The 15,245-nt window shown below is 38.9% G+C and overlaps 1 protein-coding gene across 1 annotated transcript in view; it reads right to left on the minus strand.

Moving 5' to 3' along the window:
* Positions 1–1,418: 1,418 nt before the first annotated feature.
* The window catches only part of HMGA2 (high mobility group AT-hook 2), a 135,455-nt gene continuing 121,628 nt past the window's right edge, over positions 1,419–15,245 (minus strand). Inside the window, exons 4-5 of the mRNA XM_061206645.1 lie at positions 13,310–13,342; positions 1,419–1,466 (exon numbers count right to left, since the gene is read on the minus strand). Of these exons, the coding sequence (XP_061062628.1) occupies positions 1,419–1,466; positions 13,310–13,342 (81 nt within the window). The remainder of the gene's footprint in view (positions 1,467–13,309; positions 13,343–15,245) is intronic.

Consider the following 15,245-nt stretch of genomic DNA (forward strand, 5'->3'; position numbering starts at 1 on the left):
ATACATAGCCATGCTGAAACACAGTAAGGAGACTGCTTCTTTAACTGTAACTAAGTGTACAAAAAGAACTGTAGATGATTAGCATCACCTACCCATTACTTTTTTTTTCTTGCATTGCTTGTGTATAGCAGCATGTAGTAAGTACTAAACTGTAAATTAACTGTAACATTCAGAGGTAGTATTGAGCAGTGGGGATGTATTGCATCTCTGGCTAAAAGTGCAGTTTGAGTGAAGAGATGGTGAGCTGAAATCAGAGTAAAGCACCTCAGCCAACCATCCTATGTCAAAACGTATTACTTGAAGTAACACATAAGCTTCATTTGAGGTAAGTGGTATTTAGGTCTTTCACAGAAACTGATACACAACGGAGAGAGAGAGAGAGAGCCTGCTTTTTTGTTGTCGTTGTTCTTTAAATTGTAGTATAAACTAGAGCAAAAGAAATTTGGATTTCGCTCCTCCCACCTCATAATCCAGGTGAGTTCATCATGCATTATTCTGTTGTACCTTTTCATTAAATTACAAAGAGGATAATTTTACTTGTCTAGGTTCCTTAAAATGCTTTGAGGCTGACAAGTGTGATTTATTGCTAAATGGCATTTGGCTCTGTAGGAAGTAGATTCTACCCGGATGAGGGTTCCTGAAAAAAAAAAATGAGGGCCGTGAGTAAATTTATTACTCCTGCTGATATGTGTGGCATCCATAAATAAAGGAGTTGGCAATCTGAGTTTGCTTACTTCCCTTTTTGAAAAGTGAACATCACCTTTTCTGGTTTGTTAAGCTGGATGAAAGGATACATCAGCATTTCGTCTCATTTAGAAATAAAAGTAAAAATTAAAAAAAAATCATCAAGTAAGTGTCTACAAGGTTATATGAAAAAGAGAGAAGTAGTATCTAGTCCTATCTTTGGTGTTCTAAACAGAAGCTTCACTACTGCGAGCGGGTTGGGTGGTGTCTGAGGCGTCCAGTGTCTCCCACCGCGCCTCTCCGAGAGGAATGCCCAGCGTCACACGGGTGACACGTTTCTGGTTTGGATGCAGTGCAGTGATTGACTAAACCCGATTCAGAGGTTCTTCTCACCCACCCACTCCTGCTTATCAGATCCACAAACTATTAGTAGGTTAAGGAAAAAGAGAACAGTAATTAAAAGTTGCATTGTTAAACTGTGTCCCCTGTGTTTACAGCAGTTTTTCACTAAACCTGGGACCGTGAAGGGATTACAAAGAAGGTGATTAATATAGTCCTTTTTAAGGTTACGTGACTTCTCCCCCCACCCCCGCCCCGCCCCCGCCCCGCCCCGCCCCCTAACCCCAGATGAAAGTGGAAAGACCATGGCGACAGAGAGTAAGTGGTCACTGCAGTGTCTTCTCCCTTCAAAAGATCCAACTGCTGCTGAGGTAGAAATTGAATGTTGGCGCCCCCTAATCCTCTTCCGCAGACTCTTGTGAGGATGTCTCTTCAGTCTCCTCCTGGAACACACAAAGGGCACAACCATTACACTGTGTGGGCTGTTCAGACAAACAGTTCAGAGGTGACCTGTTTCCACAGCACATTATGCTGGCTTCAAAAGAGGATGCGGATGATTGGCAAGCCCCCTCGTTCCCAGGGCTTCTTAAACCGTAATTGAGGAATCAAGGTGTTGTTTTTTCCCAGAGCAGTCATTAGCCACTGTTGACTTAAGGCTTGACATCATGGCGACTGCTCAGCAAATTCAATTGTCTGCCGTCCAGAGAATGTCAGGCCCGTGTGAGCTTACTCACCAATCAGAGGGGAAAAAGAAATGGATAAATTTTTCCCAACAGCATGCCAGTCATCAGTTTTAAAACCCAGCAAATCAAGTGAAGGGGATCTGTTCTTAAGGGACAAAGAAAACACGTCCTGCAGATATTGGTAATCATAGCTGATGCTCTTAGGGACTGGCTGTTATTATTCCCATTTTACAGGTGAGAAAATCAAGGCACAGTAAGTCGTATACCCGAAGTCGCAGAGCAAGTCGAGCCAGGCTTTGGGCAGAGTCAGACGGGTGTTGGCAGCTGTGTGTAACCAGGATGCCACTGCCCCGTACCAGAGGCAGCGTGAGGGCAGAATCGAGCCTGAGAAAGGGCTGCAAGAGCTGACGACTCACTTCCTTTCCAAATGGATTTCCTCCTTCTTGTATTTATTAAAGCGCATTTTAAGACAATGACCAAAGTTTGGCATTAACTGCTCAATCTCAATACTAAATCCACACTGACCAAACATTTAATGGTGGTTTGGCCAAGCAGAGAAAATCTAATATATATGTTTTTGCAGGGCCTCCTCTTCCTATAAATCTAATTTCTCCTTCTCTTTTCCTTTTTCTGATTCCGTATGGCTCTGGAATTTGTTGGAATTTCTGCAAGCCGGCTTCAGCTGCAAAGTTCTCTTTCCTTCTGCTTATTTAACAAACGTGCAGTACCTTTCAGGACATGGGTGGTAAAGCGGAGACAATAAACATTTCTGATAAAAGCGTCCTTAGTGAGGGGATGATTTTTATCAAATGCTGTACATTGTCTCATAAGACGGCATGTGAAAAAGATCTGGGAGAAGAGGTAAACATTCCCTCCTGCAGCAAACTTTAAGAATGGCCAGCTTAAAACAGCTTATAACAGTCTTCATACTTTAATAGATTTGATTTTCCACATGGCTTCATTTTGTCTGGGTGGCTAACTGACACAATTTATACCTCTCTTCCTTTCCCAGGTCACTACAGTACACCATTCAGTAAAGCATGCCTTAAAGCTTGTCTGCATTATATGACCAAACTTCCATTCATTAGTGTTTGAAACACTTCAGCTGTGAAGGAACTCCTAAATGCTACCATGTGTGACGCTTTTGCGTAAAAGCAGCAAACGGGAGGGAAAAAAACCCCACATGAACAGGTACTCACATGCTCACATGAATGCGCGCATGCGGACACACGGACACATACACACACACACACTCTATCCTGGGCTTTAACCACAGGCCACTGCTTACTGCAAACCCTTTGCAAAAGGTTTCAAACGTTCTCTTCCCCCAAGACTGAAGGAGCTGTAAATCCTGGGAATAAACACACACACAAATGAATGGATTACAGCTTAAAAAATATAACCACCGCAGCATCAAGTCATGAGATTTCACACCGGTTTTGTTTAGTCTGCTTTGGGTTATGTGGGAAACGTGGAACGTTTGAAGCTACCTCGCATCTGCTCCCAACCCCCAAACGGCAGGCTTCACGTATTTAAGCAGCACGTTTATACCTCTTGACAGGCAACAGGCCATGACCCTGAGATTCTCTATGGAGTCCCGGCCACAAAGGAGGATGTAGCAGGATCAAAGCCACGGACGGACGTGAGAGAGACAAGCCAAGGTTCAGCTGCCCTCTGACCTTGTTTTTTCACTTAATATTTAAATTCCAGAAAGTCATTAAGCTGGTCGGCAGATACACTCTTCACCGTCCCCAAACGACTCACTTCTCATTATGACAGGAGGTGTGGACTTAGGTAACTACCCTGAAACAGACCACAGAGTACACGCCGGCAGATATATGTGGTTCCTTCTTCTCCTGGTTAACAAATTAATAGAACGCAGTCAAGCTGGAACCCCCCCCTGGATGGAGCTGTAATTATTCCATTTCTAACTGCTCGAGTTTTCTAGACTATCTGGAAACCAAAGTACTTCCAAATCCGGAAGGAAATCGAATTTTCAGGCCATGAACTTACAAAGACCTTGTAGCAGATGGAATGTGATCAGCTTTTCAAAACCTTCCCAGAAACTTTGCTTGATCTGAGCTCTTGAAGCTCCTGATATGTAAGTGGTTTATTCAAATCCCTTAGACACAACTCAGCTGAAAATGATGGTCCCTCATCCTCATCTTGTTTCCTTTACTTAACGCTTCTTAACACAACATGGAGAGTTGTTTTATTTCCACCGACACTGAAATGCTTCTACTAGTAGCTGTCAGTTAGTACTGGGTACATAACTAGGGTGTCAGAGGGTGGGAGCCTCACTCCGTCAAACTTTTGGAGGTCATGCGGCTCTCACACGCTCAGAACGATGGTTTTCTCAATGTTTGGTCCTTGGAGAGCTCTCTCTTCCTGGCATGGCCCTGACTGGCCATCCTCCAAAGGACGGCATGGCTGCCAAGTGGATGATGTTGGCGGGGCACGTGGCACCTCTCACCTCTGCAAGACCCAGTTCTCACCTTCCCAGTGACTTGGCCTTTTGCTACATGTATGGCTGCTGTGACAAAAGTGTGCGTGTAATTAAGAGAAGGAAAAACCCTCTTCGTTTTTTTGTTTTGATTCCACAATTCATTTACTGAATTGGGGCAGGTGACTTGACAGCAGATTGCGAGATAAGGCTGGGAGAGAAGAGTTCTTGCTTTCCCTCCCAGGAGCCATGTGGGTCATGGATGCATGAAGATGGAGTCGGGAAATCCACGTTCAGCTGCCTTGTCACGGCTGACCAGACTTCACACAGGACCCTTCTGCGGTGCAAAGAGCGGACAGGACCCGGTGACGAAGGGAATAAGCAGCAGGTTCTGACGTCCCCCAGGGATCTTACTTTCATAGCAGAGTAGTTGGTAGGGACCCTTGAGATTCAATCCTCCTCAGTTAACTTAGAAGACACTGCCATTTACTGCAGATGATAGCTTGCAACTTGAGATATTTATTTAAATTGCTTCATGTTCACAACATACGCCCAAAGGATCTTTGAGCTTGGGTAGCCCCCCAAGAGCAGCTCTGAGGCACTAAGGAGGTGGAGAGACCGTAGCCAAGCATTCTCCACATCTCATTAGGGGCTGTCTGGTGAGGTGAGAAGCCCAAGCAGCCACGGTCTGGTCAAGGAGGCTTACCGTTGGAATGGGGCTTCACGAATGTAGGATAAAAGGACTTTTCAAAGTGAAAGTGCACAGTGACATTTTTATGAGTACCAGCCACTAAGGCCTCTAAATACTGAACAGCCCCCAGCCATCCACTCAGTTACCTTACAAAGACCACTGAGGCTGTACCACACTGGGGTGAAACGTGGATTTTTTTGGCAGAAAACTGAAGAGAAGGAAAAGAAAGTGGGCAGAGTTGGAGAACTATATTTTTATTATGACTACTGGAAAAATTGCACTCATTTTGCCTTAGTCTTTCTTTTGTTCCCCCAAAAAAGGAATTTAATAAGTGTAACTCTTTCATTGCTTTCATTACGCTTGTGGGAAAAAACCCCCACTAAAACCTAGAAATATAGTTTGCACCTATCTCCATCCTTTTAATTTGGTTCAGCACAATGCATGTGGCGTATACCCTTGGGTACACTTCTGCAAACTTATTCAAAAGGAGGAAGAAGACATCCCAATATCCACCCTGATCCCCTAACGTTGGATGGAATTTTTCAATGTCTTAGGCGTTTAACCATAGATGTTACCACACAGGCACGGGTGAGGGTGTGCGCTGGAGGAAGGTTCAGTGTTTAACGTGACAGCTGAAGCTCTGGGTTTAATTTTCAGATGCAGACTAAACAGCAGATCCGCAGTGGAAAGGAGGCCAGCGAATTTTAAATGGAACCGAGAAGTGGAAATACTCTCCCCGCAAACTTTAGGAGTGCTGTCACCATGATGCCCCTCTTTGTGTGTATAAGGAGTGCAAAGTCATAGAAGTCCACGTCAGCTTTAATAAATCCTTATTTTTTCCCCTTGGTTGCAAAGAATTCTGTAACTCTCTTATCACAAAATGCTGCAGGCTACAAATACATCTGGAATTGAAGCTGTCTTGCCAGTAAACCTACCAATACCTGGTAATTTAGAAAGCGTAGTTATGGTTTAATGACATTCTTTTTGTCATCTTAGTATGTCCAGTTCCTTAAGCACTCGGAATGCCACACTCACGAGTGTTTCACGTTCGTGACTATCTCGAGCCAATCCCGCCGGAACAGAAATAATGGGCTCTCCTCAGCAGCAGTGACCAGAAACAAGTTTTCAAGTTCCATCTGCAGCTAAGTGACCCTCAAGACCACAAAGCGGACTCTTTCTATTTCTGGGTCAGATATTTTAATTTAAAATGGATTGGGGCTGTTTAACTTAAGGGAAAGTGATTATTTCCTCCAACTAGGAAAACTTTATATCACAGTTTAAAAAAACATATCCACTGGAACCTACATAAACCCTATGATCAGGCAAGTGCAAGGGATTCTGGTAGAAACGGTAGGGGGGAAATATGTTTTTCAAAAGGAGACTTTAGAAGTTGGGATATTTACGGTATTTGTACCTGATCTTTTTTTTTTTTTTTTTAATTTTATTTTTATGTATTGGGTTGGCCAAAAAGTTCGCTCAGGTTTTTCATAAGATGTTACGGAAAAACCCGAACAAACTTTTTGGCCAATCCAATATATACAAATATACAAGCATCTACCTTGCATATGCTACCATCAATGTAATAAAGCCAGTATAAGGTCTTATTGGGGGATATTTGAAGTAAAGAAGGTTGATCCTAGATGTCACTGACCACAGGCACCAACCCTGGCATTAATGGGTGTATATAACTTGTGCCTTATTCTCACTGTGTCAGACCGGTAATGAGAATACTCATCTCACTGCCCAGCAGGGTGTGAGAAAAAATGTGACAACCAAATGGGAAAACTTTGAAAAAAAGAGTAAAAATCCTGTAAGACTACAGTGTGGAGCTTTGATGATTAATTATAGCTACTCATTCGGTGTTTCTTTCTTTACCTGTGATTCAATGATAGATTGTTGAGAAAGAAAGGAAAAAAAAAAACCCCTATTATTAAACAATGCCTCCTAAATAAAACAAAATAAGACATCTTAGATTTGTAAAATACACTCCTGTTTGTCTTGTTCATGCCTCTGGTCAGAGTTCCATCACTGAAAATATTGTAAACAGAGGTAATATTTATCCCTGGGATACTACGAATTTCTTTCCTGGAATGAAAGGCTATTTAAAAATATCTTCAGGAGGGAGTCACATTTTTCAGATAGGGAATTCATTTTATGTATAAACTAACTGCAAGTTTCAGGATCCTGGAAGTCACGATTTCTGAGGATCACAAGCTTGATCAATTTTCCATGCCAGATCTAATTCGTACTGAAGGAGTCGCATATTTAAAAAATAGCTAAAGATGCAGCAAAAAGATTTTCACATGAAGGAAGCACTCAGAAGAAGGAAATTTATTTCAACATTTCCAAAATTGTTGAGGAATGTTCTTCCTTTTATGCAGAGTAGTTTTAAATAAAAGTGGATAGATTAAAGGCTGCTTAGTGGTTATATTCTGGATATGTTTATTAATGGCACAGATTAGGAGAACCTTTTCTCTTTGTTTTCCATGTGTATAAAATTTTTCATAACTTGTATTTGTTGCCAGGGAACAGAACATTTCTGGGTTTTAATCATTATTGCACCAAACATTTTTCATTATCCTGAGATAGGACTTTTGAATAAGATTATGAAAATATCAGTAATAATACTAAGCTAACAAATAATTCTTCAATAAGACATTTCAGTGTCCAGCAAACATTCTCTGAAGGTACAGAAAGTTTCTTGGATAAAGCCACATATTTCTATTCAAACATTAAGGAATTTCTTAGAAAGGCCATGTTTTAAAGCCAGTTACTATTTATTCATATTAATTTGGGTCAGCAAGTTTGGATAATAAGAAGAAAGCTTACATATTGAATAAATAATCGGTTTTTATCCAATTCACGTCAAAATGCACAGGAAAAGCATTCTGCAATATGCATAGAAAAGCAGGCAGACATGGCCATTTTATTTTTAGCCTAATCCACAGGCTTTACCACACAGTTAAAAACAATCACACTTAAAAAAAAAAACTCCTATGGGAAATCTGTCAAGTCCAGAAATACTATATTTTGCCTTTTGGAGTTTTATATCTTGCCCCAAATTGAGTGATGTTCTTTCACTTCCGTTAGAAGTTTATGTCATCTCTGTAAGACATTCCCTGCCAAGAAACAGCTGACTTCATCTTGCCAATATTCCTTTATTACAACTAAGCTAATGACTTCATATGTTTATGGTTAATAATCATTTTGATATGCTTCCTCTGCCTTACCCGTGTGCTGCTATATCCTTGAGCTACTTTATTATAAGAGTTAAATGTTGCTTTCTACTTGGCTCTCCTCTTCCCTTGACCTTTGCAATGTCAGAGGTCAGAGGTTAAATCAAAAAGTATTTCCTATACAACAAAACAGTCCCACTCAGGGCAGGCTTTGATATAATTCTTCATGTTTTGCCAGTTGGTACCAAACATTTACTGGCCCACAAAATGTTTTACCAGCTCAAAAGGGCGTAAGTTGGAAAATAACTAAATCAGTACTCTTTATGACTTAAGCGGTATAAATCACTATTCTCCCTGAGTGAGTAGAGAGTGCCTCTTTTCTTCAAGTCTGATTTATGATGAACTATTGACTGTACTGGCCAAGATACCACGTAAAGGATGAGTGTGAGAGTGAGAACTCTCCTTTCTTCCTCCTTCCTCCCTTGTACGTCTAGACTGAAAGCCCCCAGGAAAAATGCCTTCTTTGAGAACAAGATGTTGACTGCAATTCATCAACCTGCTTGTCCCAAAATGAAATCTCTCATTTTGCTTTAAACAATGTTTAGGTTGTCTGAAATATAAACATCCTTAAAACTGCCCTTGAAGTCTCTGTAAAAACATTCAGCTTTTTTTTTTTTTTTTTTTTTTAAGGGGGGGGAAATCCCGTGATAACCAAGGCTTACTGAGATTTCTTTGCCCCGATACACACCACCCACAGAAGATGTTACTCCCAGGTAAAAGCTCTATTTCGAAACAGAAAGCTTTGTTTCCAGTCTTTTAGAAACTGAAAACTTTCCAGTTCTCTCACTGGGAAGTTGAAAAGGAGCAGGTTTCTACCTGTCTTAATTGCTAGAGGTGTAGCTTGCCAGGGCTGTACAACAATGAGGAAATTGGGTTGAAAGGAAGGAGAACTTAGGGTTTTTAAAAGCTGTTTTTACCCTTTGGGTAGGGCTCAGGTGAGAAAGTATGTCTGAATTATATATAAGGACTCACTTCTAATCTCAGTTTAAAGCCTTAAAAGGGGGAAATCAAGAGACAATAAGATATCTAATAAACCAGCAAGATCTTTTCAGAAGTCCGAGATGGAGTGAGATTTTTTTCTTATCAAAATAAAAACTTGAGGAACAAAGCCCGCTCTATCAATAATAATAACCTGATACACTATGGGATTTCTCTTATAAAAACAACAGCAGCAGAAACAAAACCTACCACTGTTTCCTACTCAAGTTGAGAATGTAATCCATGTGGCTGAGAAATCAACTTTCAAATTGCTAAAAAACTAGGAAATTAGCTAATTTCTTACTTTATCACTTTAAATGAAAATATAGTAGAGTTCTCCAGTAAGCTTTGTTTTCACTGGTTCTGGAATTTTAAAAAAACAGTTAACGTAAATATTAGAGATTTTCCCCTTTAGATTTTTAAGATTATTAAGGTTTGCAGCTGATGGTACCTGGTGGACTTCCCAAGCACAAACCCCTGCAGTAGGGTTTTCCTTAAATTTTTATTCCTCTCAAGATGCATGTACTTATGTACACAAATGCACATGAATGAGATTTATCAGAACCCTGAATTTGTCTCCTTAGAATGAATTGTGACTTTCTGTAACCCAGTTTCAAGAAGTGGCATCCTTGAAGTTCTGAGGTTTCAGAATTTGATGGCATTAGGATACTTTAGAAGAGAGTCTTTGTACTTCCACACATATGGAATTACATACAAGCCAAGTGATTCTAACTGCTTTAGTCCTAATGATAGGATGTAGCAATCACCATAAAATTTCCCCTAAGTTAAAAAAATCCGTGTTTTAAAAAGATGCAATGAAAACACTTGAGGTCAAAAAGATAGTAGTTTTGAACTATTTAGAATTCTAACATTTTTGAGAATACAAATCTCTGGAAATAAAAAACCTAGCATACAAAAATAAGTCAGAATGTAATAATACTCCCTGGAATGTATACAAGTCTCTTCAAAATGTTCTTGGGAGTAAGGTAAGATGCATTGTTATTATCCAAGTTCATAGATGGATACATAGGGAACAGAAAGATTAATTCACCCATTGATGGGGCCAGAAAGCAAAACCTAGGTCTCCTTATACACTGCTGAGTCCTTTTCTTGGGATGTAAAATATTTAATTGTGCTAAAATTTTCGCCACCTCAAAACAGGACCTGAATGTAACCCCTCAAAGTAGTGTTGATGAAGAAAGGATATGAGCCTGAGTTAATCCAGACTGCTACATGGAAAAGCCATCTGGGAGGGTATTTTGAAAGAAACAGATGGAAAAGGAAGAGATTCTTTTGAATGTGATGTAAAATTTACATTATCCTCCATGAACTTCTGTGTAGTCCCCATGTTTATATAATTCATCACTGTGTCCTTAGACAATATAGATTAGGAAGCCCAATGAGCTCATGTTCTTTTTTCTGAGTCTGAACTCTCCTTTCAAGGGCAAATCTGGAGCAGGGTCTGTAGATCTGTAACACAGCCAGATTGATCAGTGAGGACCAACCCAATCCATCTGTGGTTTCTTTGATATGCCTGATTCTCTTAGGACAAAAATTTATGATGTCACTTACATCATTTCTTGGTATATTACTGCCCAATTCGCAGTCAGTTTCAGCCACAATGATAATCTCCACCAATGATTTATCTGTCTCTGCCTCTTTACTTTTGAATATGCCATTCATCTCATCTGTAACATCTTCCTTTCTTTCCCTAATCTATGTCTTCATTTTCTCTTCTGTAGCTAAACAACAACAACAAAATTGAAACTCTTCCCGGGATCATCCCTTTAAGCAACACATGGCATTCCACTCATTCATCTGTATCCCATTGTGCGTCATATAGATTGATATTCTGTGCTCATTTGCTCAACAAATGTTCAAATGTCTTCTCATGTGTGTTCACTGAGTATCTTCATCCCTGGCTCTACATTAGACTCACTTGAGGAGTTCATAAAACATACTAATGCTTGGGTTTCCAGACCAAATAATCAGAATCACTGAAGGGTGGGGCTAGTGGTGTGTAGGTAAATGTTCAACAACTTGCTCTCCAGTAAAAAAAAAAAAAAGTCCTGATTTGTAGTATTTTCCAATTTCCACGGTGTAAATACTCCTACCATAGTGGATTTCAAGTTACCTACTTGACATCAGTAAATATAGAATTTGGAAGAGATACTCACAGCTGCCTCACAAGGGCTGGTTCCAGCACATACCACTGGGTAGGGTTCAGGATGTACACACACACACACACACTCACAAAGCTGTCAGTCAATTCAGCATCTGTGGGGGATTGGTTCCAGGACCCATACACATGCACGCGCGCACACACACACACACGCACCCACACAGAGTTGTCTGTCCTTCAGTATCCGAGGGGCATTGGTTCCAGGACCTTCCTCGGATACCAAACTCTTCAGACGCTCAAGTCTCACAGTTGGCCTTTACTCCGTATCCGTGATTTTGCATTCACCAATTCAACCAACTATGGATCGATCGTGTAGTACTGTAGTATTTATTGAAAGAATCCACGTATAAGTTGACCATCACAGTTCAAACCCATGTTGTTCAAGGGTCAACTGTATATGGCATATAATATACAACTGTATATATATATATATATATATATATATATATATATCTTATATATATGTATATGTGTGTGTATATATATATATATATAATTATATTTATATTATCTGTAGGTGATTCTCATATGCAGCCAAGGGTAAGAACCTCTGAACCAGACTACACATTTCTCAGATGCATGTGAATAAGTTTTCGTTCGCCTTATCTTCCCTAAACCCCAAGAACAGAGGCCGAATCAAAGTTGTTAACAGACCACATAAGGTTATTAATCTACTGTTCACAGCCCATGATGCAACAGCGAACACTGCAGTCTCCTTTGACCCCAATGCACAGATTTATAAATTCATTTGCTCTTTTTTAAAAAAATTCCTTCCTGATTTCCTTACTGATGAAGCATGAGAGGCTAAATATATTTGGGATCTCCTACTTAAAAATGTCAAGTTTGGTTTATATTTTGTTTTGTTTAATATTGCATAGAAACACTTGAACACAGTGTACTTATTTTTAGTGCCCCCAACACTCTTGGCTTTTGGGAAAGGGAACAGCTATGAGGATGATTTTTTTTCATGGAAACTCTGTTTTTATTCTATTTAAAGCACATGTGTAATTATTCAGATGCATTTCCCCTGTGTGCTTTTATATCTGTTTAGAAGCTTCATTTCTCTTTCAAGCTGCATTTGTAAAGAATAGTAGACACAGGAGATTGTCTGAATGGTCTTTCCCAGGCAAGGCAACATTGTCCCAAGAGAACAGGGTGCAAGGTACGGTTTTAGAGACCTCTCAGGAAAAGATCCCATGGATAACTTAAATTATATGAAAGATCTACAGAGAACTTGGTAACCCATGACACTGCTTAATAACTTACTTCAGTAGGTTCTGCATGATACACCTAGATCTCCCGGGCATCTCTTTCAACCCAGAAAGGGAGAACAGCAAGATATTTTCATATTTTAATAAAGCTCACGTACTTGGCAATCATGGTTAATTTATTCTTCAAGATATACTTCCTCAATAAGCATGATTCTTATGCTTCTATGTACAGATTACAGTTGGGACAAGGAACTCCAGGCATACGGAACAAGAGAAGTAAAAGCTGGTTCCTAATTTTGATGTTGCCAAAGACGTCAGAGACTGTGATTCAGCCTAACTGAAGTGAGACCTGAGAGTTCATCAATAGCAAAATTAGTATAACCATTTCCCAATTTCCCAGCCTTCTTTGGGAGTGTTTTGGGATCACCAAATGCTATGGAATAATTCAATGAATAGATATGTTTCCAGTCATGGATCATGATATATTTTGTGGCTAATAAGTCCTGTATCAGGTCAACGGAATATGGATAGTGAGATGGAAAGGACAAAACTTGATGTTTAAGAGTTGGCAAAACACATGATAAGATTAAGTATTTGTTTTATATGAGGCACTAAAAGGTTTTATTTTTTAAAGTATTTTTATTTGTTCTGTATACTTCAGGCCTTGATCTTTTAGAGTTTTTTAAAACCTCAGTCTATGTATTCTTGACTTTGTCTGAAGGATACAACAAATTTTCAAGAATACTACAATGCTGACATAATCAAGACTAGAAAAATACGAATTAAAGGTTTAATTTGGGGTCATATTTTTTTCACTTTTTATATTAACTGGGGGAAAAAGAGCATAATGACCATCTCTTACCTGAGCAGGCTTCTTCTGAACAACTTGTTGAGGCTAAGAAAGAAAGAAAGAAAAGAACCGTTATTATTTAAAAGGAAACACACATAATGAAAATAATCAAGTATACATGTTTTAAACATAGACACTTGTCTGCAAAGACAAAAATTTCAAGGTTCAAATGGTTTATCTCACGTTAAAGGGTGTTTATTCATTATCTTCACATGTTAAAGAAATACAATGCAGGTTATCTCCATTAAAACAATTCCCAACTAAGGTCTGCAATACATACCAATTACATCAAAATAAACTTGCTCTTCTATTCACTTTGTTTTAGCCTGTATATCACAAAACTTAGGAAGTGAAAGGGCCTAATTTATTAATATTTTGTTTTTTTTAAATACCAACTTTACTGAGATATAATTTATATTCCATAAAATTCACCCATATGAAGTGTATACGTCAAAGTTTTTTAGTATATTCAGAGGGTAGTACAAGCTTCACCACAATTTAATTTTAGAACAATTTCACCTCTTGTGAAAGACCCCATATCCATTATCACCCACTCCGCATTCCCTCCTGCTCCCCTAGCCAACCTCCCATCCCTAACCAATCACTAATCTACTTTCTTTCTCTATAAATTTGCCTATTCTGGACATGTCATGTAAATATATGGTCTTTTGTATATTTTGTAATCATACAATATATGGGCTTCTTTCACTTAGCATAATGTTTTCTAGGATCATTCCGTTATAGCATGCATCAGTAATTCATTCCTTTTTATGGCCAAATAATATTCCATTGTATGGATATGCTACAATTTGTTTACCCATCCATCAGTTCATGAACATCTGGGTTGTTTCCAACTTTTGGCTATCATGAATAATGCTGTTATGAACCTTCATGTATAAGAAAACTTCATGTATAAGTTTTAGTGTGTACATGTTTTCATTTCCCTTAGGTACATAGCTAGGAGCGGCATTTCTGGGTCACAGAGGTAACTGTATGTTAAACTTTTTAAGGAGCTGCCAGACAGTTTTTCAAAGCAGCCTCACCATTTTACATTCCCACCAGCAATGTATGAGGATTCCAATTCCTCCCCATATGTGCCAACACTTGTTATTGTCTGTCTTTTTAATGATAGACATCCTACTGGGTGTGAAGGTGAATGTCATTGTGGTTCCGATTTGAATATTCCTAATGGCTAGTGATGTTGAGTATCTTTTCATGTACTTTCTGGATATTGGTATATCTTCTTTAGAGAAATGTCTATTCAAATCTTTTAAAAATGTATTTGGCTTTTCATTATTGAGTTATAAGAGCTCTTTATATGTTCTGGATACAAATCCCTTATCAGAATATGATTTGCAAATATTTTTTTCCATTCTGTGGGTTTGTTCACTTTCTTGATCTTACCATTTGCAGAATATTTTGTTACACCTATACCTGTGTATCTTTATCATCTATATGTATTTAATTCTGGATGTAGTGCAAAACTCCCCTCTTTTGAGTGAAATACCTGAGGAAACTTTTTTCTACTCAGCCTAAATTAACTGTCCAATATTTAGAGTACTAGAAAAATATTTAAGTTATTCTTTGGTGTTGTAAAAGGTGGATCTGAAGCCCAAGTTTTTTAATGGATTACTTCCAGTACTCACTCTCATGTCTGAATATAAGCCTTATTTATTCTATCTACACATCCCTGAGATTTGCAAATACAACTGAACCACTTTGATGTGGGCAGGACATGCTTCTGTGGTACAAATGAAAGAAATAAAATTGCTACAGAAGTTAAGGTAAATTCACTATATTGTGAAGGGGTAGAGCGTCTATTCATTTTCTTTCCTCTCAGAATTTCAGTGATGGTGTGATGTCTTATTGCCGCTATAGTAAACGTGTTTTATAAAAATCATCAGAGCTTTTTTTTTTTTTTAGATGAACAAGATAAAAATAAAAGAAA

This window comes from Eubalaena glacialis, chromosome 11 (genome assembly GCF_028564815.1).
Source record: "Eubalaena glacialis isolate mEubGla1 chromosome 11, mEubGla1.1.hap2.+ XY, whole genome shotgun sequence".
Classification (NCBI taxonomy): domain Eukaryota; kingdom Metazoa; phylum Chordata; class Mammalia; order Artiodactyla; family Balaenidae; genus Eubalaena; species Eubalaena glacialis.